Source organism: Trematomus bernacchii, unplaced genomic scaffold (genome assembly GCF_902827165.1).
Source record: "Trematomus bernacchii unplaced genomic scaffold, fTreBer1.1, whole genome shotgun sequence".
NCBI lineage: Eukaryota > Metazoa > Chordata > Actinopteri > Perciformes > Nototheniidae > Trematomus > Trematomus bernacchii.
In genome coordinates this window covers 1,189,847-1,217,842 of record NW_022987567.1, presented here as the reverse complement: position 1 = coordinate 1,217,842, position 27,996 = coordinate 1,189,847, and the positions used below count along the sequence as shown (strand labels likewise).

Genomic DNA, 27,996 nt, shown 5'->3' with positions numbered 1-27,996 from the left:
AAAGAGAGGGAGAGAGCAAAGAAAGCATGCAAGAGGGTGGGAGGGGGTTAGGGATGGCTACTTAACCGAGGGTGAACTGCTGTGTGATCGCGCTCTACTACTGTCGCACTTGCCAGTAGAAGAGTCAGCACTTCTGCATCTCGGTCAGTTAAAGGAGATATGCTGGTGATTGATTGATTGATTGATTGATTGATTGATTGACAAACATTTAAACATTCACCCGAGCATATATTTTTAAGTAAACAGGGAATTTTTCTTTACTGATCTACTCTGCAACCCTACATGCGGACTTAACAGATATTGCCAGATGATGTCTACAGGTTGTCCCGGATCATAATTTCCCTGATAAGGTAAGCATGACATTTTATTATTATTCTATTAAGCATTACATCTCAAGTTTGTGTTGACTTTAATAATATAATACACAGTAATACATATAAACTCATGTGTGTTAATGTACATAGAAAATTGGTCGTCCAATGGAAACATCAGGATTTCCGCCTATTTAAGTAGTCAGTTTATCAAAGTTTTTAAAGCAAATGTTATTATTTGATAAGATGTAAACTTAACAACCTCAAAATAAAATGTATTTTTGTATTCAGGCCACAGACCATTTAGCAAAGACAGAAAGAAGATTGCTGCAGGCTATTACAATGACTGTCCTGGAAATTGGGCCTGACCCCAACAGCCCTTCAACCTTTCTCTTTCCTGGACAGCTGACTTTTAAATCACTGACTATTAGAGGGCACCCATTGCAGATCATGGCTTCTTTCAAAAGAGCCAGTAGCCCTCCAGAAGTGAAGTTAATTTGGGGGATTTATTTAATATTTGGTTGCTAATGCGTCATACGACAAATTACTTAGATACAATAACACAGATGTTCACATTTCTTATTCAGACAAACATAATCATTTACCCATGGTATTTCAATCACATGAGATAATACTCCCAGTTTATTTCAGATTCCATTTAGCTGATACGCTCATGAGCTTAATTTCCAATTCAGTAGCGACTGGACACATTCTGTTCTGAAATACTTGATTAGATTTGTTCTGCTCTACCAAACCCTTATCAGGCTAACACACACCTTCAGCGCTCAAGTGCTTATTGGAAAAATCCAGTGCAGGGGTGTGTTAATGTAATTTGCAACCATCTGGAGTAATTTACTTTAATGGAATACAAAATCCAAATATTCCATATTGAGGTTTCTTCTAAAATGAATATAGAAAAATAATCAGTCCGCTCCAAGTCAAACAGTGGAGGAACTTTCCTAGACTCAAGCATGCATCCTTTAAAATATAGTATGCGAGACAGTTAACATGATTGTGTGTTTTTTGTTTGAGGCTGAAATTACACTAAAGCTTTTATTTCAGAACCTTTTATAGGACCTTTTTTTATTTTTTTTTATTACAGAAATAAAGAATCCGAATAAGAAAGAGACAAGCAGGTTCCTGTATATATGTCATGTTCCTGCTGTTTAAATAGTCAAGTTAGGAGTGTCAAGAAACCCCAAAAATGGCTTACTTACGAATCACTGCTGATCTTTAGGGGTGATCAGCAGGAAATGTCAACAGCAGCAATACATTAGGACTTTCTATATTCCTGGTCATAATATCTAAATGGCTATGCCAAGTGGACATAGATGATAACACTGAGCTGTGTCTAACAAATACTATGACTAAATGGAAGGAACATATGGGATCTGTAATATAATTGCTCAACTTGTGACCTTTCTTTTTTGTAAACAAGTCCATGCTTCCCCAAAAACAGGCATGATTCTCTGATACACATTTTGACAACATACATTCATTGATAATGTAATGTCATTAGATAGATTATTGTTACACTGTTGGCTATGTAGAGCTAACGTATCAAGCTGTGCAGCTGGTATGGGTGTGACATGGCCTTAGAGGAAAGAATTGACCTGTCATCTAATTACTGAGTTGCCTTTCTGTCTCTGCATCTTAATTCAGAGCATCTTAATTACAGAGATGTAAGCAGCTGCATGTAGTTTATTCTGCAAGTTGCTACTCAGACTGAGAACAGGTCCCTTACAGACACTGTCTGTCCTCATGTTATACTGTACAATATAGTCTCTGTGGCAACATTTAATATTGTAATAACAATTATATTTAAAGCCATGATTTATGGACTATTGAAACACAACCACTTAGTATTGACAATGTAAGCAGAAATTGTTTTCTCTCTCTGTTTGTCTGTTGGTCATGAAAATGTCATTCCAGTAAATGCAAAATACAAAAGATTAATAATATTCTTTATTGAAGATTTCATTCCACTTAAAAAATTGCTATTGTCTTTTAAGTAGCATATAAAATATGTTATTGAATTGATGGTTTATAATCAGCTTGGTTGCTTTTTAACATCAGATATATAGCAGAGGCAGAACTGCCAACCAACTAAGCTAAAAATATGATTCATATAATTATTGTATTGATACACAACAAATGCAGCTCAGCTCTTGAAGTTTTGATTTATTTGTCAACAAAATAACTTGTCTTTTTGTCCGGCAGGTACTCAATCAATTGAAGTTGAAGGAATCACTGAGGGATCTTTCCATGTGTGGTAAAAGCTGATCAAAAGCTCCATTTCTCAGGGATGTTCCCCAGAGGACACAGTGGACAGGATGAACCCTATAAGTCAGAGCTACTTCCTCTCTCGCCCAAGAGGCAAGATCTGGAGGAGAAGAGATCAAAGAGCCCCAATGTCGGGAGAAGAATGCGAAGAAAGTTGCAGAAGTGCCTGCAGGGGATCGAGGATAACTCCCTTTCTGACCTGTCGTCAGTGGACACTGCCTGCACCAAAGCAGACCTCGTCCTGTGTGGGGAAAAGCCTAGTTCGGATTGCCTGGTGGGCGTTGGGGTTTTGGAGGATACTTTACCCAAACTGATAGAAAGGATCAAAAATAAAGAAGAGAAAAAGGAGATGGAAGATGAGGATGCTGAGCAAGGGTCGGGTAATATAGTGGAACATATCCTGAAAGAGCTAAAGGGCATCAACAAGATCCAGGAGGAAATTTCTGACCTGAGGCAGTATCTAACATCTGTGCGAGGCTCGGTAGATGAGGTATCTTGTTGTGTTGATGCAGTTCTCAGTGAAATAGGCGAGCTATACTCTGGGGCTTCAGCTGCACCTGAACCTAGTCCTGTTTCTCAAACCCCCCGCATCAGGAGAGGAAGTTTAGGTAGACAGAACGCCATCACTTCACTTCATGGGCGATACACCAGTCCACTGTTGGATTGCAAAGATTGTGGAACAGATTGTGGATGCATGCCATCTCAAAGATCACCCGAACAATGGCATGTGGATCGAGTCACTTTCCAATCGGAGCAACAAACGGACAAAGAAAACTCAAAGCAGAGTTCAAATACACACATGCTAGGCCATACAAAACCTGACCCCTGCTACCTGGATATTCAGCAAGGCCATGACTACCAAAGCACTAGCTCTTTGTCCTCGTGTCACAGCTCCAATTGTCAAGAAGCAAGCTTTATCTCTGGTGACACACAATATCAAAGGTGGCCTTCTGGTGATATGCACCACAGTATAAGCAGAGAAACAGGTTGGAGCGAGGAGGACATATACTCTTGTGCCAATAGTAGAGAAGGGTTAGAGAATTGTCTTGGTGTTTGGGACAGGTGTGCCACAGAGGAGACAAGAAACAGCACACCTGGTCATTCTTCTCATGACAGCTCTGAACATCTGTCATTACTGTTTGGCCAACATTCTATCTCTCCAACTAGTTCTGCTAGTATGGTTGACTGGAGGCCACCTAGACTACAAAAGGAGGAAGAACACTTGGAGTGTGACTGTTCCGCAAACTGCCCGTACTCGCGTAGTTCTGGTTACCACACCATGGGTGCATGTGCAAATGAAATGGGTAGCGATCCCTCCAGGAGCCTGAGTTGCTCCACCGTGCTGTTGACGGACTGTGATGATGGTTACCTGGAGACAAATTCACTGTGTGAGGACTGTCCATCTTCCGGTGATACTCTTGATCTGGGGTCTGCTGACAGTTTGGACAGGGAATGGACAGATCACATTAATTTCAAGGATGAAGCAGCAGAGTCTTTGTCACCAGAGTCTTCTGAAATAGATGCTGATAGCCCATCCAAGACCCCCAATGTAGGTTTTGATGTGACAACTTTAAGTAAGGCTGTACTCACTTTCAGGTCAGCTTTGAAAGGGGCTTTGAAAAAATTGGAAGTGCCTAACCCTGAAGGTGTTAAAGATGATAGTGGGACGGAGGCAACTGCATCCCCTGTCGGTCAACGTAGTGAACCCAAGGAGGAAAGGAGCAGCACAGACTACACAGAGGGAGAGGTTAGTGTGACAGAGAATCACACTCAATGCGGCACTCCAAAGGAGGAAAGTGAGGCTTCAGTCTATGTGGATTGTAGTGAGACACGTGAAAACATATCAAGTTTCCTTCAAGCATCCCCCCGTGACGCAAGCCCCTCTCCCTGCACCCCAACTGAGTATCACTCTGTAGAGATCTCAGAGGACAAAGGAGAATGTCCAACAGATGGGGAACTGTCCAACTCTGACTTAACACCAGACCATTGTCCAATAAGGAAGGCCGACAGTCCACTGGGTACAGTACTCAGTACGAATGAGGTGCGGTTAAGTCCAATTAAGGAAAACCATGTTCCTGATGAGGTTATTCAAGAAAAGCACATGGATGCTAGTCACAAAGAGCGTGTAGCTAATTTCCAGCGCATTCTGAGGGAAAAGAGGCAAACGCGTCATAGACTGTCCAAATCTGCTCATGGGTCACAGGGGTCCCATGGCTCCCATGGCTCTCAAGGCTCTCAAGGCTCCCATGGCTCTCAAGGCTCTCAAGGCTCCCATGGCTCTCAAGGCTCTCAAGGCTCCCATGGCTCTCAAGGCTCCCAGGGATCTCAATCCCAATCTCAAGATGAATTTTACCCAGGTATATTTTAATGATACTTTATTTGACTTCTACTGCTAAATAAGGTCAGAAACAACTTATATTAGATATAATGTGTGTATGTTGCATTGAGACTCAATGTATATAGAGTTATACTGCTATGATTTAGAAACACTTGTTGATTTAAGAGTCATTAGTTGATTGCTTGTGACTCTTTTAACCAGTTTCAAACATGCTTGAAATAGTTTGGTCAACTACTCCATATGGTTACTAATTGTTCTTCGTTTTTTCTACTTATTTTGCAGAGTGTGGTGGAGAAGATAATCAGGTTACTCATATAACACTTTCTCTATAGTTATGCTTTTTTCCTGTTGATAATGTTGGGTTAACAGTTTTTCTTGTTCTCCATTATTTGTCTTTGTCAAAGGGAATGTCTGTGTGCACTGCAAAGAAAATAACACATGATATACCCAAGTTATTCTATATGATGAATAGTTTATAATTTGTCTTATTCATGTCATGTTAGAGAAAGATTCACCAGTTCTGTTCCTAGTGCTAGTGTTTGTGCAGCTGCTTTATTTTCCCCTAATGTTTTTTAAACAATATAAGAAACTTACATTAACTAAGAGAAAGTAAAATAACTTCTTTACGTGTTTCATACAATTGGTGGTTTGTGAAAGCCTTGGAAATGTTTGATCTAGGCCTTCTGAATTACCTGGTTTTCTTTTAAAAGCAGATTGTAGGTAAACAGACTTTTCTTATCTTAATTTGTGTGAATATAACTTTTTGTGTGGTTTTGTATACATGTTCCTACATAATGTTGGTCCACCATTGCATTTCACAAAACAATTATTTTACAATTAAAGAGCCGAGCAACATTAATGTGTTTCTGTGTTTTTTTAAAAGCATCATCACTTCATTTTTATTTGACTTAGCATGTTCTGAAACATCAGAGAGGTGAAACTCAACCAAATGTAACTTTTTCCCATAATATATACTGTTATTTTTTAGCCTTAACATTGTCAAGCTAAATTCTCTTATTTCAAACCTTGTAGGTCCGAGATGAAGAACCCAATGCAAGACAAGCCTGGGACAAACCAGGGTAAGTCATATATAGTTACCCCAACATTTGTTTGGCTTAACACAATTTTCAGAATCATATTTTGACATTTTTATTACAAGTCATTAAAACAATTAGCATTCAATTTAATACTGTTGTGATTGCAATCATTTGATTATTAGGATAACCGTGAAAATGTAATGCATTACCATGCTTTGTTTGCGAGGACTTTTCATTCACCTTAATTTTATTTTTCTTGGTGCAAAGGGGCGGACCTGGTCTGTATGGAATTGACAGCATGCCAGACTTGCGTAAAAAGAAACCTCTCGCCTTGGTCAGCGACGTGGTCAGTACTAACTTGTCATTCACTATTATCTAAACTGTATGTCATACATCATCCTGTCTGTTTGGTTCATTCTATGTAAATGCATATATCTGTACTTGTTGGACCACCCCAGGAGTCACAGTTCTCTGTACCTTTAAGCTGAATTTAGGATGAGATTGTTATAAAAAAATGGAGAAAAATATTAAATCAGCCTTCTAATTTCTCTCTCCCTCCTCTCTTAAACCCAAAACTATTCCCCACAACTCTCTTGAATGCACTCACTCTCCTTGGTCAGGCTATGGTAAGTTAATAGAACCCAGTTGCCCCTTCCCTTTTCTACCTAAGTACCAAAATATCAAGTAGGACAAATAAAAAAAGTAGTTTCCTCGAACATGTATGTACACCATATCGATCTCTTTGATCGCAAACCTCTAAAAAATTAAAACACTTGCATGCAGCTTCTTGGTCATTGGTAGTTTGTATTCCTACTTGATATTAGCAGTAAAATATACTGTAACAAATCCTTCCTCCACCTTTTTGGTTTGCATTCTTTTTCACCCGCAAGCCACAAATAATAAAGGTACAAGGACAGAATACTCTACTAACACTCCATCAGAATGTCTGGCTGATGGTTTTGGTATCTTTTTATAGTGTTGTTGCTGTACTGGTATAACGGTATCATTTGTAGCTGCTTAGAAATATTAATACTAACCCGGGTTTTCTGATCTTCTGGTAAGGATTCATCATTGGGAAAATAATAACCCTACTCACCTCCCTTCCAACTACCCCAGCATCCTTTTTAACCACACTGACCCTTTATTTTTTCATGGTAATATTTTGAGGTGTGCTTTGGTTGTGGGTTGTAGATTTGTTTCATAAATGCTAACATTTCGTCCGTCCGTCACCTGTTGTTCAGTCTCTCGTTCAAGCCAGGAAGGCGGGAATCGCTTCGGCCATGGCTGTACGGTCCTCGGTCAAGGACGGGGAGCTGGTGAGTACAACACCTTAAACTTCTTCTGGCTTCATTTTTGGAATCCACCAAAAATATAACTATGTTGAGGCTGTAGTTGTTGAATGTTACCCTTTCTTCTTTCAACATAACTGAATCAGGAATTCCATCTTTAACAAAAAATTCTTCCTTCTGTAGAAAAACCATGTGTACAAGAAGACCTTGCAGGCTCTCATCTACCCCATATCCTGCACTACACCACATAACTTCGAGGTGTGGACCGCCACTACCCCTACATACTGCTATGAGTGCGAGGGGCTTTTGTGGGGAATTGCCCGCCAAGGCATGCGTTGTTCTGAGTGTGGGGTCAAGTGCCATGAAAAGTGCCAAGAGCTTCTGAATGCTGACTGTCTACAGCGTGAGTACCGTACCGAAAACAATTACTAACATTACAGGCTCTACTTCGAACTTGGATTTTATTCCTAAATACATTTTTTGTTGAATGTTCAGGTGCTGCGGAGAAGAGTTGTAAGCACGGGGCTGAAGACCGTACTCAGAATATTATCATGGCCATGAAGGACAGGATGAAGATCCGGGAAAGGAACAAACCAGAGATCTTTGAGCTGATCAGGGAAGTGTTCATCATAAGCAAAGCCATCCATGCGCAGCAGATGAAGACCATCAAGCAGAGCGTACTGGACGGCACCTCGAAGTGGTCAGCCAAGATCACCATCACAGGTGAAACTGACAGAAAATTGTTGAACTCAACCACATCATTAACCTTCAGCATCATCCTCATCTGTTTCATCTGATTCTTTGTAATGGTTATTCCAAATGTTTTTGTTTTTCCCTCTTCGCGATAGTCTTTTGTGCCCAAGGTCTTCAGGCAAAGGACAAGACAGGATCCAGCGATCCATATGTTACCGTTCAGGTGGGAAAGACCAAGAAGAGAACCAAGACTATCTATGGAAACCTCAATCCTGTCTGGGAAGAGAAGTACCACTTGTAAGTCACACATTTTCCTTGAATATTAAATGTTTGTATAAATGTAAAAACACTTAGCAAAGTTCTTTCTAATAGTCCCAAGCATACAACAAACTAAGAGTAGCACTACCTTCGTTTGTCAGTACCATCTCTCTTATTTATGCTATTGAATCTTGTATACTTTTCTTTGGGTTATATACATGTTTTTTTTCCTGCTATCTCGCTAGCGAATGCCACAATTCCTCAGATCGAATTAAAGTGCGCGTTTGGGACGAGGATGATGACATCAAGTCGAGGGTGAAGCAGCGTCTAAAGAGGGAATCTGATGACTTCCTGGGCCAGAGTATAATTGAAGTTCGAACTCTGAGTGGAGAAATGGACGTTTGGTACAACCTGGGTCAGTACGCTGTCTTTGTTATGAACATTCAATCAGAAGCATACGGTTTGTACATCAAACATTAAATAGAACCAAGTCAAGCACAAACCTAAAAACTCATTCATGCTCTTTTTTTAAAGGATGAACATTTAGACATAAGGATAGCACCACTGTAAAAACGCTAAGTAAAAGCAATAGCAGCAGTTTCTCTTCACCTTTTCATCAACATAAAATGCAAACTTGGAACTGTTCAGAGCAGTTTGGAACAAAGTAAAAACAATTCTTAACCCAAAAAGTAAGTTCCCAAATGTAATTTAAACAACCCTGGTATGTCTTGTAGGTACGTCTAGTGTGACATTTTCAGAAAAAATAAGGTGTGCAATGTTATCAGTAAATAGTTGGTAATTTTTTGTTTTGTAAACACAAATAACTTTAAAACTGAAGAGAAGCTACAGGTTACTGATGCAATCCACCATCTTGCTACTGTGTGTACAGTCTGCATTTTCCTCTGTTGATTGCACATCCTTGATCACAATGTTTCTACATAAACTGCTCCAAGTTTCCAAGAATCCCTAATGGAACTGGTTTAAAAAACCTGAGCTAGTTCAGTAGAAAGTTGTGCACTGGTACGAAACACAACCTCCTTTTAAATATTGAAATACCTTACCCCACGGCCAATGGATCTTGACATACTGCATGTTGTTCCTCATTTACGATGTCTGTTTCGCTACGTTCTAACTTTGGCTTTTTTCCCACGTTCCCTCTTACATAGTACATTACTTTCTATTAAAGTAGAATTGATCTACTACCAATGAGGTGCATAGTCGTAACACATCTGTGTTGTTCTGTTGAGCGAGTAAAAGTTCTGCTTGCAGAAAGTTCAGTCAGTGTGTAGTTTGAAGCTCATTAGCCACGTTTATTCTGCCTCCAGCAACTTTTTTTTATCTTTCATAATAGTCTGCATTAAGATAACTGACTTTCTCTGGCGAGCTTTTTCCGTCAATTCCCTCTGCGATTGCTGACAAAAACATTTGGTTTCATTATATTCCCCAGTACTTCTCCATACGGTTAATTACACAGGAGCTGATTTATTAGTCTATTTCCTATAAGCACTGGTTGTACAGTATAAGTAGCTCTGATTGGTTAGCTCTCTGGCTTTGACGTGATTGGTCAACCGGTTGCGATACAGATCTCTATATGCCTCCCCCCACATATATTGAACAACCTTAGGCATTGTCTCATGTTGGTTTGATCACTGTCCTTTTTAAAAGCACTACTCATTTTCACAGCCATGGTGCTTTTAAGACTGAGGCGTTCACTCCTTGAGCATCTCTCGTTTCTACTTGATTGAAGTGCTTTAAATTACTTAACCGTGGCTTTAATAAATCTCCCATTGAAACAGCATGACACTGAATATGAATGTGCCAATAAATCAGCTGTGTCTCACAATCTGGGATCCATGAAGTGCTCAATCTAATATCTCCCTGATAATCACATCAACAAGGACAAATATAAATCTGGTTCGGGGTCATTAGAAATAAGACTTTGAAGCAACATTTTCTCTATCTCTATCTTCTTGCACTTTCCCTGTTTCTCCTCCTGATGTGTGATTATCATGAAGCAGCACTAGTCGGAAATCGACCGCTCGGCTCGACATGTACTAATTACCCCTAATGATATGCCTGTCAGGGCAAATAGCAGGGGCTAGCTGCCAAGTACTACACCCTCCAGGAAAGCTCTGGTTCAAGTGTCTTCAGCCCACTGCCATTGTCTCCCTCACCCTCAAGCGTTGCCATTAACTGCAGAAACAGAACCCCCCCCTTCTACATAGCTCTGCCATGGTAATAGCCTGTAATTAGTGTTAAACAGACCTTGATCCATGTGCGCCTCCATGTCATCAGAGTTATGAATCGAGAACGCATGCACATGTATCTGAATGTAATTTATGTTTAATTACAGAGAAGAGAACGGACAAATCCGCCGTGTCAGGTGCCATTCGCCTTCAGATCAACGTGGAGATCAAGGGAGAGGAGAAAGTGGCTCCATATCATGTGCAGTACACCTCCCTGCATGAGGTATTTGATTTTTCTCTTGCCATGGGTTGTGCTAAACACACATGGTATCAATGAGCATTGCATGAAATTAGGAATTATGTTGTTGATAATCATGATAATCTCATTACTTGCCATGGTTGAATTGTTTGAAAATATTTCTTCTTTATTCAAATTTACGGAGGCCAACAAGTGAAAACACGCTACAACGGCCCAAAACAGATCCATTAGGAAAAACGCGCTGCAGCGTCTGAGATAACGTAAATAATAAATACACAAATGTGCCAAAACATATACAAATGAAGAAACATCTTAACCAATTTGACAAAACATGCACATTGTTAACCAAAAGCGCTGCATAAACAAAACACTGCAAGAAGCACACAACTGAGTGCGGAGCGCTTGCTTTTTGATGTTCGGGGATTACAAAGTTGGCAATAATATCAGAAGGAATCATGCGATTACATTGTCAAAATATGCCAAGATAACTGTTGGCCAACTTTATAATCTGTATTGTCAACAAGCGCTCAGGTCCCAGCTGTGTGCATCACCTCTAGTGCCCCTGTTTTGGTTGTGTTTTGAGTTTATTGCATCGTTTCGCGCCTGTCATCAAGTTGATTAATGTTTTCTAAATGCTGCGCAAGGGTTGTCAAGTTGGTGAAGATGTTTCAGCATTTGCATGTTTTTTGTCACATTTGTGTTTTTATACTTGCATCATTACTCAAGCTGCAGTGTGTTTCTCCTAATGGAAGAGTTTTGGCTTGTTGTAGCATGTTTGCACCTGTCAGCCACCGTACCATCGTACTTCAATCTCAAAACATAAGGCAAAAAGGCTGGAAGAGACCTCCTGTATGAAAGCCATTCAGATGACATTAACACATTGTCTCCGTGCATTACAGAACCTGTTCCACCACTACACCGATGTTCTCGGCCAAGGCGGGGTGAAAATCCCAGAAGCTCGCGGAGACGACTCCTGGAAGGTCTACTATGACGACGTAGCTCAGGAAATCGTGGACGAGTTTGCCATGCGCTATGGGATTGAGTCAATCTACCAGGCCATGACGTAAGTATCAGATATGAACTTTCTCCTCAGCCCTGTCCATGTGTTTGTCCCATCCACCTTTTGCTCTCGCATCAAAGTGCCTCTCAGTGGCTTAGTAGTTCCCTGTTGGCCTCCGAATGAAGGAAAATCAATTATAAATGGGCGGAGGATGGATTTGTCTCCATGAGATGTCATGCAACAATATAAATGCCTTATAGCTGGGCCCATCACTCACCCAAAGCACACCCCAATGGGACCATCCTTCTCCCTGAATGTGCCAATGAGCTGACGGACAGATGACGACGGCAGGGCAGATGTTTCTAAAAGGGATCATTAGCTGAAAACAAGTTGATTACGCAGGCTGATCAAATAAAGACATGGCCCTGTACTCCCACGTTGCTTTGAAAAAAACCTTTCCTCTGTGACAAACAAATGTCCCAGGTCTTCATCAAGCATTCCCTGTGCTTTTCTTTCAAGGCACTTTGCCTGTCTGTCGTCTAAGTACATGTGTCCCGGGGTTCCCGCGGTGATGAGCACCCTGCTGGCCAACATCAACGCCTTCTACGCCCACACAACCGCCTCCACCAATGTGTCCGCCTCCGACCGCTTTTCTGCTTCCAATTTTGGGGTTTGTATTAATTTAGCACACACAGACAATACATATGTATTTAATTTCTTTCTCTCTTTCTTTCTCTAATATTAAAACATAAACACATACAAGAATTTGTGTTTTTGTCCTTATATATAAATACTGATCCTGATTTCCATTTAAAATCTCATTATTTATTAGACATATACATTATATAATTAGAAATATGTTTGTGTACATATGAAATCTCATTGTTTTTGTCTTTTATTCACCATACAGAAAGAACGCTTTGTGAAGCTTTTAGACCAGCTACACAACTCCCTGCGCATTGACCTCTCAACCTACAGGGTAATTATCTGATTGTAACTCATATATATTCCTGCCATTAATGCCTGATATTGTTTGGAAAAAGTAAATAGTTTCCCTGATATCTTTAAATATTTATTTTGCTATGTTGTTCAGGTTTCTTTTATTATCACTCTATATGCAAAGTTGAATTCAAGTACCTCTTCCCTCACTTGTTTTCATTAATATGACCCAGGCAATTGCAGAAAAACTGTTTAATTTACAATGACTGTTAGTATTTGGGTCTCTTTGTGTAAAGTTAAGCAAATGACACCCTCTAAAGAAGGAACAGGGGAAAATCTTGCAATTATAATGTTTGAATCTGCATTTTGTGACACGTATAAAACCATTTTCCCTCTGTAGAACCACTTTCCTGCCAGCAACAAGGATCGCCTGCAGGATTTGAAATCCACGGTGGACCTTCTAACCAGCATCACCTTCTTCAGGATGAAGGTAGCAAACAGTGTTTCATGTTTTTCTTTTTAAGACCTATGCATTCTGTACGAAACGGTTATCAATTGTTTTTTAAATATGACATTTTGTCACAGCTTGTCCATGAAATACCAACCTGATGGTGTAGATGTACAGTATTTTATGTATCTACTCCCCTTATAGCAGATAACCCTTTCCTTTAACTTAATGTAAAAACAAATTGGGTAACAATGATTGTTTGCCGTCATTCACTGCCAGTGTTGCTATCTCCCTCTGGTGTTTAGGTCCAGGAGTTACAGTCTCCACCCAGAGCCAGTCAGGTGGTGAAGGACTGTGTCAAGGCCTGCCTCAACTCCACATACGACTACATCTTCAATAACTGCCATGAGCTGTACAGCAGACAGTACCAACCTGTAGACACAGTAAGTCATGTCATAACATTCATCTGCTACTTAGTCATTATTTATCTATTATCTAATATATCATTCCAATAACTTGTATATAGACTCGTATTGCACTATTCCACTTTTTTTTCTCTCACTTTCTTTTTTAAAACCATTTTTCTTTTTGTATTACCTTTAATATAGTATATTTTAATATTGGTTAATATTGTCTGCTTATCTGTATTATTGTGTTGCATTGTTGGAGAAGCCTGTGACCTAAGATTTTCAACGACATAATTACTCTGTAGCTATGTTAGTTTGACAATAAAGAACCTTGAACCTCATGTGCCAATCATCCAGCTGCTTCTACATTACATTTTAAAGGGATTTGGTTTTGAAATTCGACATCAGGACATTGTCTGAGCTACACTCTGAGGGTGCTCTGCTGTCATTTAGATGTCAGATATGGCTGTCAAAATGAATTTGAACTCACTAGAAATATTTATTGTTTATTATTCAGGGTCTTTTCTCGTGCCAAAGCAATTGCATTTTTAAGGTCCTATTGCATTACGCCCTCTACAAAATGTTCCCAAAGAACCCCTTGCTATACTCTTTACTTAGTTGTTTAAGTAAGTAAGTAATGCCAGACATGTGTTTCAGATGTAAACTGATTGTTTGGAAGTCTCTTTTCGGTGGCTGACTGTGTTGTTTTTCTAATCTAGAACAAAGATGAGCTCTCTTTGGAGGAGCAAGGTCCGAGCATCAAGAACTTGGACTTCTGGCCCAAACTCATCATGCTCATCGTCTCCATCATTGAAGAGGACAGGAACTCCTACACGCCTGTGCTGAACCAGTTAGTGACATGCACACACTCCCTTTATCTTTAACTGTTTTTTAATTGCAGGAAACATAACGACCTACAACATCTTAAGCAGTTTCCCTGCATCCTGCCTCATGCATTTGTTGTGGATGTCTATTCATTATATTATATATTATATTTTTCCATTTTCCAGTGGTAACTGCGTAGGATTGTTTATGTATGCTTAAGAATAGGAAATGTATGTCAAATTGTCCCCTATCTCTCTTAGATTCCCTCAAGAAATGAACGTGGGGAAGGTGTCAGCCGAGGTCATGTGGACATTGTTCGCTCAAGACATGAAGTATGCCATGGAAGGTAAGTCACACCCAGTGTCAGATATCCATCATCACATAGTATAGGATAAAACTTGGGTATATCTATTCGTAATATCCTGTAGAACCATACCAAAGACTCATGGTACTATTATTACTCTACTGGGCTAAATTGTGTAAGAACACGGAGAAGAAATATGTATATTAAAAACATCGAAAAGTGTACTGTAGAGCACTACCAGTCCCCAGAAGCAGTCAGATTTGTATCACAGCCCCTGTCCTCGAGATGAATCCCCTACAGTAACGACAGTCTGTGTCAGATCAATGTTGGCGAGTAAGCCTCACAAGACAGTTATGAAATGAGTATTTGTAGAAACGTGTTTAAAAAAGAATGTTCAAAATGGCGAGCCGGAGATATCCTGACTTTTAGTCTAAACAAACTTGGTTCTTCCCTTTCCCATAATGCTATGGCATACATCTCTCTGTATGTGTTTGTATTTGCAGAGCACGAGAAGCACAGGCTGTGTAAGAGCACCGACTACATGAACCTGCACTTCAAGGTCAAGTGGCTCAACAATGAATACGTCAAAGACCTGCCGAGCTTTAAGGACGTTGTCCCCGACTACCCATCGTAAGTGCTTTTCACTCGCAGGCACGGGGAAACATTACATCTTTTTTTTTAAAGCAACTTTTGATTACCAATTTATTGATCCATAAACCAGGTATTGGGAAATATATATATAATAATATATTATCCAAATGAATAAATAATTCCAATTGTTTTTATTTGCAGATGGTTCCTACAATTCGTGCTTCAGTGGTTGGAGGAAAATGAGGGCGTGTCCATGGAGTTCATGCATGGAGCGCTAGAGCGAGACAAAAAAGACGGAGTAAGAAAGTTGAAATTGACTTTAGCTGCTACTAATGGTTATTTTATTATATATAATTCTGCCCATTATTTTCTAGTGTCGTCTATTATTTGTTTGTTCAAAAAATGTCAGAAAACTGAAAAATACTGGTTTTGGAAAGTCGTAGTTTTGTCATTCCAAAACCAAAATATATTCACTTTAATAGGATATAAAAAAAAAGAGGGCTACTTGAAAATGGACTTTTGTTGTCGTGTTACTTCAGCTGTATGATGGTCTTTCATAAAAATGGTTTAACCTTAATTTCTGATTTGAACGTTTTTGTTTTACAGCATGTAGATATTTTTAAAACTCTAATAACTGTATGGTCAATGTATTTTTTTGTGTCTCAGTTCCAGCAGACGTCGGAGCACGCTCTGTTCTCCTGCTCCGTGGTGGACATCTTCACGCAGCTCAACCAGAGCTTTGAGATCATCAAGAAACTGGAGTGTCCCGACCCCGCTGTCATGGCTCAGTACAGCCGCCGCTTCTCCATGGTAACACCCGACACAAAAATCTGATATCAAGTACATCACATTGCAAAATAATTCAACAGGGGAAAAAAAAAAAACCATTGCATTATTGTAACTTTTAGTTGCTGGAGCTACATGAAACATGGATTTAGGTCTAAAATGTGCATAATTGATAATACATCGGGGATCATGAAGCAGAAAATAACTATAAATATTTGATTATGCTAGAAAAAAAAGATGTAAGGAAAATGTAAGATATAGGGAAAATAACAAAATGGCTACAGCATTGTCTGGAGGGACATTCTCAAGGGAATTTTATATTTTCTCATTAAAAATAAATGTTGTATTGGTGGTAATACTCCCCTCCCTCCAATTCTTTGTTCCTGAATGCCAGAAAATAGATTACAGGACAATTGGGAATGTTTTTAATACCAAAAGTTGGGAGTGATCCTTCGATGTAATACTGTATAGTCCCCGTGGAAAAAAAAAGTAATCGGATTTCAAACTTTTTGTTCCAGGCGACATTTTGTTCCATACACTTTTTAAATACATTTATTTTCTCTCTCTCTCTTTCAGACTATTGCCAAAGTTCTTCTGCAGTACAGTGCCATTCTGACCAAGAGTTTTCCTACTTATATTGACAAGGAGAAGATTGTAAGTTGTCAACACCTTATAACATGTCTTCCTCAAACTTCTTCTACATAGGTTTTGAATATTCAATATAATAGTTATTACAATTCCCTGTAGAGTTCCTGCTACATGTGTGTAATGTGTTTCCATTGTCCTCTGGCAGCCATGTGTCCTGCTGAATAACGTGCAGCAGTTAAGAATCCAGCTGGAGAAGATGTTTGAGTCGATGGGTGCAAAACAGGTAAGCATAAAGACAAAGGTGAGCATGATGTGCTGTGGCTTCAAACGGGATGGATGACTGGAGTATACCACTACGATCATGTTAATAGCAATGCAGTATTAGGGCCATTGTGGGTTTTAAGTTACTACCCTGGCTACTTATTTATTTGTTTATTTATTTAATATATTTGAACTCTAATATGATGTCTTAAAAGAAAGAAAATAATCTTGAGTAAGAAATGCACATATTCTAGCGGTGGTTCCTTGTTCATCATTATTTTGTGTCTCTTGTGTATCAGAGTGCGACAGAAGAAGTGCTGGTAGGTTCAGTAGTCTTAGTTGTGACCATGTGAAGTAGAATCCTCGTACTATCCTCGTACTAGGACATCATCTTTGTTCCTAATAAAGCCGGACTGGAAGTTGTTAAACAGGTCAATACGCCGTCCCGATGTCTGATGTGATGCTTTCAATGACGCATAAGCATAGATCAATACTGACAGAGATTAGCCTCATACCTAATGAAATCATGTCCTCTATTAATGTCTTAGTGTAGCTACAGTGAGAACAATCAATAGCCTCTGTGTCAGATCTGACCTCCCACTGCTTTAAATCACTCGCCATGCTTTTACATTAAGTGTTTTAGCCCATTTAGTGTAGATGTAGCTTTTTTGTGGTCGATTGTAGGACTACAGTTGTCAGACACTGTAGCTAGAGTTTCAACCAGTGTGTTCACTTTACAACTAAAGCTATATGGAGAGATGGAAGAGGAAAATGAGGAGGAAATGAAGGAGGAGGAACAGGCAGGAGAAGAGGAGGTAGGTTTCCTTCATGGTCTTTCTGAGTAGCCGAAACGGGCAGATGTTAAAGTACATATTTTGGTTGTTTAATCAGTTAAATGGTGTGTGGTACACCCCTGTATTGATTATCTTCATCTGCCTCTGACTTGGAAATAGGTCATGACTGAGGATAATGAAGCAGAGGCTCTGGTGGGTACTGTGGGTGGTAGCATATTAGAATCATTGGTAGTAGTTTCAACTGTAGTGTAGAGACCCGTATATCCACTATCTTACTTAGCCACCCCCTCTCAAATGTTTTACCTGATGATGACACTTGATTGGTAGTCAGGACGTAGGACATAAATGTCTGTCGCAAATGTCCCTGTTATGTATGCCTATTTGTTTTTTCATGAAGTACAAATGTGTACTTCATGGTGTTGCTTGGGGAAAGGTCAGACCAAAGTCACTGCAACCATGGCTTTAAAAAGAAAACTGAAGGTCGCCACATCTGTAGAAAAAAATGGTTATTTAGAACTTATTTCTAAGGTTGGTTGTTGAGATAAGTCACTTTGTCTTGCAAGTATTTTACTAATGTTGATGTTACACGTGAGCTCTTTGAGATGTTAAGTGAGTGGCTTAAAATCAGGAAATCATAAGATACTGGAGTTCAGCGAAGAATATTCTTTACGGAAGTGGAAGTTGTATCTACCACCAAAATGTTTTCAGCTTTCTGGTCAAATGTAGCCTTTTGTTTCAGAGTGAACTTTATTTTCCTTATTCGCAAGCTATAGCATATAGGAAATTAAAATATATTGACACATATTGATTTAAATTTTGATAGTTTTAAGTATGTGATTTTAAAGATAGCTACACCGAATTATATAAAATTCATCAGTCAAAAGCCAAGCTGTTAGCTTGTGAGGTATGCTAAGCTAATTAACGCTAGCAGGAGATGTGGTTTTTTATTCTTTTCTGGGGTTCAACTACTACTAATTTCATAATCTGGATATGGAACTATATTACTGATTTCATTAAATTAAATCAACATGGGTAATTTTCTTTAATCCTATGGTATAAATCAATCTGTAATTTAAAGGTTTAGCTTTAGCTAAGGCTAGGTTAGGCTAAATGATCAGTTAGCATGCACTGGATGTGCTTATCTTGTTGTCTACTCTGGGTGAAAATGCAACGGTCGGTCTCAAGTCATTACTACATAAATAGTGAATCCGTTTTGGGTCTCAATTATGTTTTTCCCTCTCTTTTTCTAGCCCAACAATAGAATGCTAGCATGGCAGGCAAGTTCTCTGTATATGCAAACATGTTTGATGCATGTTTGCATATACTCAAATGTTGACATCACTTGTTATAATTTTGTGCAAAATAGAAGCTCTTAAATGATCTTGAACAAACAAACTTTGTTGATTACGATTGTGGTATTTTACGGCAGTGAGATTTAACTACATTGTGTTGTCTTTTCACTGCCACTCCCAGTTTGAGGAGAGTGATGATGATGAGGAGGAGGAGGAAGAAGAAGAAGTAGGGGAGAAAAATGAGGTTGAGGTTTGTTGCAGTGTGAAGTGCTTTAACCTCATCATTCTTGTGGGCCATGTTCTTCCTACTCACAGCAACATCTTAGTGATACTCAGTCCTACTGACACAAGCGTGGTTATCATGGTGGAGTTTATTGTGTTCATTTTTTATCAGGTCATCTGTGGTGAATTCCACCTCAAAATCTTTACCCTCTTTCACTTTTGTTAGCCTTTCCTTCAAAAGTCATTCCCCCCCCGGAAAAAAAAGGTTATTTCTGACATTTTGTTGTTTCCTTTCTTTAATTTTGTGTTTTCTTTGTAACTTTTTGTTGCAATAGCCTGACTCGGAGAAGGTGGGTGAAATACGGCATTATCTTTCCAATGGGAAAAACCTTTTTGTAAAAAAATATTTGTATTCTTTAGATTTTACTATACAGGGATGCAGTAACAGAACAGGAGTCGTTTAACAGTTTTTCATTTTCATTTTTTTTACCATTACGACCACACAAAGATTGATGAACCAGTAGACAAGGTATGCATTCCAGTATCTGCTGCCACAGCACTTTGTGTAATGGTAATCGATTCTCCGTAGTCTTTTTAAAATAAATGAATTTCCAAATGGGAGATTAAATGTTAATCGAGGTTGTCCTCTGTTACCCTCTACATCTCTATGCTGTCGTAGCCATGTGAAGACAAGAAGGTGAGTGCAGGAGTAAAGAACCATAAATATTAATATCCCCCAAAAATACTCCCAGGCAAAACAAAACCCGTAGAGCACATTACAAACGAACACAATCCATCCCTAGCTGCCTTTCCTCCCCTGAAGCCTTCCCTTTGTGCTGCGTCTCAGTCTCTCCTCACTAATGGTCCTACACCACCCTGACAGGCCATGAATCAAAAGGCCATTGGATCATTGACTTAATGATCCGTGCCACGGTTTAGCTTCCCTGCAGGCAGTGCTTATTTAGATGTCCCACAGTATACCTGCGTTAGGTATACTGAAAGGTAATTTGCTTTCCTACTTGTTCCGTCGCCCTGTGCCTGTGTGAGTTGTATGACACGCACATCTCCTGCAATATTAAACTTTTTTTTTTTTTTTTTTTTATGCGCTACCTTCGAAAGATTGACATTGCTGGTAAAAAGGTGGGTTTTACTCGGATGTGTGCCTTGAATTTTAATAATTTATTATACTCTTTACAAACCACAATTATGATTTTTGTGATGGAGTGTATATTACAAACATTATTAGAGTTTTGGTGCTTTTGCATGCCATTGGATAGTCCCAGTTACAATGTTAGGAAGTTCCGTCTTGGGTGTGTCCATGAGCTGTGAAACAAAATGCTAGCTAGAAAATAAGAGGTATTTCCCAGGCTTGTTGTTGCAACAGCAATTTTCATAAAACTACCAAAACTCGGATATATCTAACTTTGCCATTTAGAGGTCACCAGTGTTTCCCCTACCATTGTCTTGACGGAGCCCCGCGCCCCCCCGGAAATTCAAGGTGTTTTTTTTTTTTTAATAATACTTATTTATAGCACCAAATTGCAACTAATCTATCTACTGTCACTTTGTGCTCTTTTATTAAATAAACTATAACAACACTTTCAACTAGTAGTTACAACCTAATTCTATATTGTTTCATACTGTATGGATTAATATTAAACCTTTTTACTATCACTTTTGTCCGCCATTTTTCTGCGTAACACGAGGTGAACTTCCGCAAGTCTTGTTCCAAAAATGTCTCAGACTTCCTGATTTGCTTGAAAAATGTTTTGAGTATTCCTTTTTTAAGGTTATTGCGACACAACATGAATGCAGCATAAAACCTGCCTCTTTCCTCTTTTTGGGACCCCCTTTGTATGAAGCTGGACTGGTGGCATCGGTGTACATTTTTCATAATAACGTGAAGATATTTATTTAAAATCTTATACTCTTGCTTCTACTTGTATCTTCTAGAATTTGCGCTTAAGTGCAGCAAGTTTATTGGATGGATTTTGATTCTAATATCTGCAATTATGAAGTTAAATAATTACATTAGCTCCAAAACTAGCACATACTTTGGAGTTTAAATATTTAGGATTTTTCTTTTATATGCAAAAAAACCCTGTTAAATCCTAATAAACACCCTTCCTCGATCCTCTCTGCAGATGGACTCCGAGGCTAGTGACTTGCTGAACGACCTGCAGGTGAAGCTGAACAACGTGCTGGATGAGCTCAGCAGAACATTCGGGAACAGGTACCCTAATCCTAAAAACACATTGTTTTACATTTAAATCTGTGACCACACATGTATTTGTGCCGATTGATCATCTTCTTTTTCCTTTGTAGTTTCCAGAGCCGCATCAACGATTGCATGCGACAGATGGCGTCTCTGCTGTACCAGATCAAAGGGCCGCTCAATGACAACAACAAAAACCAGGTGGACGCCGACTCTGACAACATGCTGCGGCCACTCATGGACTTCCTGGATGGAAAGTGAGTGGATGAATAATACAATAAATTGCCAATATTGCCACATTTACAGACAATTTCAAAGGTGCAATGACCCCTAGAGAACCTTGTCCGTTGTAGATTAAACTGCCCAACAATATATAACAACAAGGCAACATTTTACTTCACATTTTGCTTTCACACTTTGCTGAATGTATTGTGTGTTTGCAGGCTCACACTGTTTGCCACTGCTTGTGAGAAGACCGTATTGAAGCGTGTGCTGAAGGAGCTGTGGAGGATCGTAATGAGTAGCCTGGAGAAGACTATAGTCCTGCCACAGGGCAACGACACCTTTGTAAGCTCAACAGCATTCCACATTTACAGTGAAACGTCATATTATAACCGCAGCAAAAAAATGAATTCCCCTTCTTTCTTTTTTTTTTCAGGGAGCACAGATTCTCTCAGCTGCCAAAGAACTGGGTCAGCTCTCCAAACTCAAGGTACTATAATTTATTCATGTTTATTATTGTGAGTTTATTTAACAGGGTCAGTGCAAACTAAAAGACATTTCTGTTAAAGCGGCAGAGTAACCATGAGTCTGTTTTTCATCTGTCATCCCGGGACAAAAAACCTGAAACAAACTAATTATAATACTTTGAAATACTCTTGAGTTAATAAAACAATAACAGTGTGCAATATACAGTAGGCGCTCATTCTACAGGAAATGCTAATAAAAACAAAAAAATGACACAAGAAATGTTATTGTGGATAGATTTCCATTTTAGTGCAGCTTTAACAGAATACGCAGATTGACTAAAAGTACTTTTTGTAAATGGAATATTCTAATATTTTAAAGCATGTTAGATTAAATGACCTTAATAGATGTGTTGTGGATTTAACTTGTGTCTTTGCTCTCCATGTGGATGTGCAGGATCACATGGCGGGGGAGGCTAAAAGCCTGTCTCCCAGGCAGTGTGCTGTCATGGATGTGGCACTGGACACGATCAAGGTCAGTTTATACTGCAGGTTTTGGTTTCATTCATCAACTATTCATCCATTAATCAAGTATTCTAAAAGGTTATGTAAGCAGCTTGAAAGCTAGAACATTTTGCAAAGAAAATGGTAAAATTATTATGTTTTTGTTAAACCTCACAGTTTTTCCTCTTTAGTTTCAAAATACAGTGATTTTTTCTTTTTCTTGATATTGAAATATAATTAAGAAGCCATTGGGGTTTTTGGATTAGAGGATGTACATCTTGGCTCTCATATCTTTGGAATATTGCCTTTAGATGTAGAGTACAGACTAGAGTAATTTTAGTCAAATTAAATGCGTATTCATCTTGCTAAGGAGTTATTTATTTGACCTAGAGTTCCTATTACTATTTGACCAAAATACAGTAAACCACCAGTTGTTCTTCCAGACTTTTATATGCCGACTCATTTTCGGTTTTCCTTTGCAGCAATACTTCCACGCAGGAGGCAACGGGCTGAAGAAGGCGTTCCTGGAGAAAAGTCCCGAGCTATCGTCGCTACGCCACGCGCTGTCCCTCTACACTCAGTCAACAGACACACTCATCAAGACCTTTGTGACCACCCAGCAAGCACAAGGTACTTCTGACCCCCCCATAATAACACATCTGAAAAATGTCCCATGTTAGACCAGGAGAGGGCACTATGTACATGGAGTTGGATTGGCTTATTGTGTAAACTGATTGAAAATTGGTGTGTAAATGTGTAATCTGCAAATGTAACACCTTCCACAAATGCACAAAAATAATTGTAAACTCAAGAAAAGATTTTGAAAAGATAACGGATCTGCAAATAATCCGACCTCATGCTCTTGTTTTAAAATGTGGAAACCACGTCATAAACACATAGTTTGTGTTGCTGTCTGTGTGTCAAGAGTAAAAGTAAAATCATTTCTCCATTCATAAATAAAAATGTAAAAACTCATGAATGCCTGAAAGTTGTCACTGTTAGACATATATTTACAAATGCTTTTCATTTAATTGTAAATTAATTTAATGTTTTCACAGATTTATTTTATTTGTTGAATTTGTTAGTGTATTTGCAGATCTGTTTTATAATTTCTAAATATTCTTTCGCCATTTTTTACATTTACAGATTAAACAGGGATTGTCGATTTGGTCACACAAATAATATTTACACAAATCTACCTCCATATAGTGTGTTTGATAATACCCCCTCCTTGCACCTGTTGTTTTGTGTGTTTTTGGTTTGCACCTGTGTATTTGAAGTGTTTTTGATGCAGAAATGTGTTGACATGTTGTTGCTGTCTTCTCTTTTATCTCCTCTGCTGCCTCTGTGCCAGTGCACAATGGGAAGGGTATGAGGTTGACTCCCAATGAGAAAACACAGCCCAGCAGGGGTAGGTCTCATTAAATCATCTGCTAGCCCCTTTCTCCCTCCCCAACCGCTCCCTCTTTGTACATTTTGTCACTTTGTGCCTCACTTTTAACCCTAACCTAACCTCTCCACCTGCACCCCCTCTTCATACCTACTCTGCATTGTGTATTACACATTTCTGTTCCTTTATTTGGCCAAATATAGGCTAATTTCTTTGTCTGTGCATTTATCCAGCTTCAGGCGTGGACAAGCCAATTGGTGAGGTGACAGTGCAGACTGAGCTGCACACGAATCCTGGGAACAAGGAGCAGAAAGTTTCCGTCAAAGGTCTGTTTGAGTTTTCATAACGTGGTGCTAAATGTGTGGCAATTTTAAAACCAAGTGTGATTTTAATGCCATTTTGCGTATTTAGTCATAGGAGCCAACGATATAAAATGGCAGACGTCGGGCATGTTCCGACCCTTCGTGGAGGTCACCATGATCGGGCCTAACCTCAGCGACAAGAAACGCAAATTCCAGACCAAATCCAAGAACAACAGCTGGTCTCCAAAGTTCAACGAGACTTTCCAATTGTAAGTATCCGTTTTCTTAATTCTTCATGAAAAGTAAAGGAAAAGGGACCACTGTAATCTCCTTTTTATTGATGTTGAACATTGGATACCTGACATTAGCCATGTTATTGTTTTCCCCTTATCTTGTTTATTTAGAGTATACATGAGACTTTTACATTTACAGTGATGTGCTAAGTATTTCACCTTAGGCAGTGATGTTTATGTTTGCCAAACAGGCTAATCCATGATATGTGGCTGCTTTAGATGCCAGGTTCAGTACTAAAAACTACAGCGGCAATGATTAGTTGAGTAATTGACCAATAGTTTATATTGTCAATTAGATAGAGAGAAATCTCTATCCAAAAACCAGAATGGAAAAAAAAGACCAAAGACAATAGCACTTCAAGCTTCTCTAGTAGTTGACAGTGGGCTCTGAAAAATGGTGTATTACACTTTTTATACTGTCTATAAACCAAACAATTCTAAATAATCGTTGGTTGCAGCCTTACTTAAACAGGGTGCTCCTCTGTACATTCTTAACCCAAGTTGACCAACCTGCTGCTGTGTTGATAAATGACTGTTTCTCCCTGCAGTGTTCTGGGTAAACAGGAGGGCTTTGAGTGTTACGAGCTGCAACTCTGCGTCAAAGACTACTGCTTCGGCCGCGCAGACAGAGTGGTCGGCATGTCTGTGATACAGCTCAAAGACATCACGGGGAAGGGCAGCTGCGTGTGCTGGTGTCATCTGGGCCAACGCATCCAGATGGATGACACGGGCCTCACCGCCATGCGCATCCTCTCCCAGCGCTCCAGCGACGACGTGGCCAAGGAGTTCGTGAAGCTGAAATCAGAAACTCGATCGGCCGAGGAGGGCAGATGAGAGGAGCTGGAGAGACAAAGACGGAATTCGAAGGTCTTCTGATTTCACAAAGATCTAAAAAAAAACCTGTGGTCATTTATTTTTTTTACAACCACTTTTACTTGACGTGTCTTAGCTGCTGTTGACTGTTTGATGGCGCCTTATCAAAGTCACCGACACACTGTCACGTTCACACTCTGGGTGTTTTGGACTCCTTGTTCTTCAATCACTCCTGTTATTATTTACCGAGCTACTGTACGGCACACAAGTCACTCAACCTTCACACTAACCAGCTGTTTCACTCGGCACTAGACCACTTACTCTGTCATTTAACCTTCTTTAACCTCTCTCCTCATCAGCCGGAGAGGCAAAGTGCGCACGCCACAGCCTCAAGGGAGCATCGGGTGCCAGGCCCGGCTGGAGGGCCAACATGTTCCCACAATTCCCCCAGTGTTGTTGTGCAATAACCCCCCCACCCCCACCACCACCACCACCACCACCACCAACCACCACCACCACCAACCACCACCACCAACCACCACCACCACCAACCACCACCACCACCAACCACCACCACCAACCACCACCTAAACCCCTTCAAACCTAGGCCATGTGTTCGATGCCTTACACTCTGCCAACTGTGAATGTGTGAAGTAAACAAAAAAGTCTCTTTGTGTAGCTCCACTGTGATGGTTTGAGTAAATGTGAATTCACTTAATCTTATAAAAGAGGCTTCTTTTTTTGGAACAAATTAATGGCTTGTAGCTAGGATACGGGCGTATATCTTAATAGGTCAATTATTGAATAGAGCGGAAGTGATGAAATATGTACTGGTTTCATATCGTGGACAGTTAATGTCAAGAGAAGGTACTTAAAAGTGATATTGTATTCCCTGAATTTAAAGGATTTACCAGGATGTGCCTTGCCATTTTCAACTCTCATTCCTGTGTCCCCCCAGGAAAAGAATAATGATATAATACGTATATAATCAACAACAATATGATTTAAATAATTAAAAATGCGAAAAAAGTGAACCCTGCTATGGCCAGATTTGTTCCTCACAAAAAGCTCCATTTACTCAACCATGAGGGTGCAGCCATTTTATTTATTTTTTTATACATATTTATTCTTTGTCTGTGCTTTTCCAAAGCCCTAGATTGAAATTGTTGTTTACCGGTTTTTTTATTTTTTATTTGCACAGAGTGGTACGTCTGAACGAGTTGCATAGATCTGCAGCTCAACAAGATGAGTTACACGCCCTCAGAATAAAGTGTTTTATTAATAACTAAATGATGGGGAATCGCGTCTTTGACTGACAATAGCGATAATGAAGTCTTTTGTTCATTTATAATTGAGGAAAAAAACATGTCGAACTTTCAGGTCGTTTTCTTCCACCATATCTGAACATTTGAACACGAGCGTAGATTTATTTGTGGTTTACAACTCTCTTCCTGCTCTGTCTGAGTGGCCTTACTTTGGTGAAATGTGTATCTTTTTAACCTTTTTTTTAAATCCTTGTATTTAATTTTGCCAAGTCTTTGCCCAAGTCTTTGCCCATTAGGATGTCTATTACATTTTCCAAGTGATGTACCTTGTCTTTTTTTATCTTTGATATTTCTAACTGTATCTCTTAGTTTTATTTTGTGTTAAGTTTCCTTTTTAAAGATGTCAATCACATTCTGTTCTATGGAGTAATATGAAGTGAGATCCAGTGAATGTGTATAACAGATGAAAGGATATTATAATGTTACTTTTAATGAATATATAATATGAGAACCTCAATGTGTGCATATTTTTAAACCGACTTGTCTTTGTTACAGTACGTTATCCTTTGTGAATACGAAATGGTTCATAGCCTCTTTTAATATACATGTTCCTCGTGCCAAGTTACAAGTGTTCACTTTTGATCTTTCTCTCTTTTTTTATTTTAAAATGTGTTAACCCTTGCACTAAATCACTGCAATAGTTAACAAGTGTATCAGTCACAGTAACTGCCATTTTGTGGTGTTTTCTTTGTATTGTCACCTTGTCAACATTCCGATAATGAATTTTGTATAAAGTATTTGAGAAGTATCTATACCTTTGTGAACCTGCTTTTTTTCCCCAACTGATATGAACCACAGGTTTTGATTGGATTTTTCATCTTATCAATATTAATTTAATAATGTGTCATACATTTGTCAAAACCAAGACAAATAATAGCAAACATCTCCTTCTTTTACTGTAATGTAGCCAAACTGACCCTTTATAATCCAACAACTGATGATATGAAATGCATGTATGCTTTTTCTCCTATTGGGTATTCTTGTTAAACAGGCAGAGCAATTTCATAACACTAGTGAAATGCTAAATGTTCCTCAATTTCAATTTGATGGTGCCTGAAAATTGATACACGTGACATCATTTAGTGTCTTCTGTGGAGTTGCATCATCTTAAAAAAAACGAATCACTGCTGCGTTCCAAATCTTGTCCTTTTTCCTTTTTGCATAATAATAATAATAATGGGTTTCATTTATAAAGCACTTCATATTTGACTTCAAATCTCGAAGTGCTACAAGCAGTGGGCATGGAACAGTATAAAAACAGTACACAACACAGTAGAATGAATAAAAAGCAATACAAAACAAACAATAACATAAAATAAAAGGGTGGTAATAAATAAAAGGTCTAGTGTCTCATGCA

At 39.1% G+C, this 27,996-nt stretch overlaps 2 protein-coding genes across 3 annotated transcripts in view; both read left to right on the top strand.

The window, feature by feature from the left end:
* The window catches only part of LOC117479029 (protein unc-13 homolog B-like), a 66,919-nt gene extending 41,085 nt beyond the window's left edge, over positions 1 to 25,834 (top strand). Inside the window, exons 11-41 of one of the 2 annotated variants that reach the window (XM_034126044.1) lie at positions 5,965 to 6,011; positions 6,237 to 6,315; positions 6,590 to 6,595; positions 7,211 to 7,285; positions 7,442 to 7,661; positions 7,754 to 7,981; positions 8,107 to 8,248; positions 8,455 to 8,624; positions 10,563 to 10,678; positions 11,554 to 11,717; positions 12,174 to 12,324; positions 12,565 to 12,633; positions 12,994 to 13,083; positions 13,347 to 13,484; positions 14,168 to 14,298; positions 14,534 to 14,619; positions 15,081 to 15,207; positions 15,370 to 15,466; positions 15,835 to 15,978; positions 16,531 to 16,608; positions 16,748 to 16,825; positions 21,256 to 21,344; positions 21,437 to 21,583; positions 21,770 to 21,893; positions 21,985 to 22,038; positions 22,470 to 22,547; positions 22,999 to 23,146; positions 23,871 to 23,927; positions 24,140 to 24,232; positions 24,318 to 24,477; positions 25,050 to 25,834. In XM_034126044.1, the coding sequence (XP_033981935.1) occupies positions 5,965 to 6,011; positions 6,237 to 6,315; positions 6,590 to 6,595; positions 7,211 to 7,285; positions 7,442 to 7,661; positions 7,754 to 7,981; positions 8,107 to 8,248; positions 8,455 to 8,624; positions 10,563 to 10,678; positions 11,554 to 11,717; positions 12,174 to 12,324; positions 12,565 to 12,633; positions 12,994 to 13,083; positions 13,347 to 13,484; positions 14,168 to 14,298; positions 14,534 to 14,619; positions 15,081 to 15,207; positions 15,370 to 15,466; positions 15,835 to 15,978; positions 16,531 to 16,608; positions 16,748 to 16,825; positions 21,256 to 21,344; positions 21,437 to 21,583; positions 21,770 to 21,893; positions 21,985 to 22,038; positions 22,470 to 22,547; positions 22,999 to 23,146; positions 23,871 to 23,927; positions 24,140 to 24,232; positions 24,318 to 24,477; positions 25,050 to 25,335 (3,672 nt within the window). In that variant the 3' untranslated portion in view covers positions 25,336 to 25,834. The remainder of the gene's footprint in view (positions 1 to 5,964; positions 6,012 to 6,236; positions 6,316 to 6,589; positions 6,596 to 7,210; positions 7,286 to 7,441; positions 7,662 to 7,753; positions 7,982 to 8,106; positions 8,249 to 8,454; positions 8,625 to 10,562; positions 10,679 to 11,553; positions 11,718 to 12,173; positions 12,325 to 12,564; positions 12,634 to 12,993; positions 13,084 to 13,346; positions 13,485 to 14,167; positions 14,299 to 14,533; positions 14,620 to 15,080; positions 15,208 to 15,369; positions 15,467 to 15,834; positions 15,979 to 16,530; positions 16,609 to 16,747; positions 16,826 to 21,255; positions 21,345 to 21,436; positions 21,584 to 21,769; positions 21,894 to 21,984; positions 22,039 to 22,469; positions 22,548 to 22,998; positions 23,147 to 23,870; positions 23,928 to 24,139; positions 24,233 to 24,317; positions 24,478 to 25,049) is intronic. The other variant, XM_034126046.1, reaches the window with a different exon arrangement.
* LOC117479030 lies at positions 194 to 5,452 on the top strand. Its single transcript, XM_034126047.1, has 3 exons — positions 194 to 350; positions 2,532 to 4,951; positions 5,215 to 5,452. The coding sequence occupies exons 2-3, from the start codon at positions 2,617 to 2,619 to the stop codon at positions 5,262 to 5,264; spliced, it is 2,385 nt and encodes a 794-aa protein (XP_033981938.1). The 5' UTR covers positions 194 to 350; positions 2,532 to 2,616; the 3' UTR covers positions 5,265 to 5,452.
* Positions 25,835 to 27,996: the final 2,162 nt, after the last annotated feature.

Bases quoted from the DNA above. Each gene is read 5' to 3' on its own strand.
- LOC117479030 (XM_034126047.1), top strand. From the start codon at position 2,617: ATGTTCCCCAGAGGACACAGTGGACAGGATGAACCCTATAAGTCAGAG. The intron at 4,952-5,214 runs GTATATTTTAAT...CTTATTTTGCAG, and splicing joins TCAAGATGAATTTTACCCAG to AGTGTGGTGGAGAAGATAAT.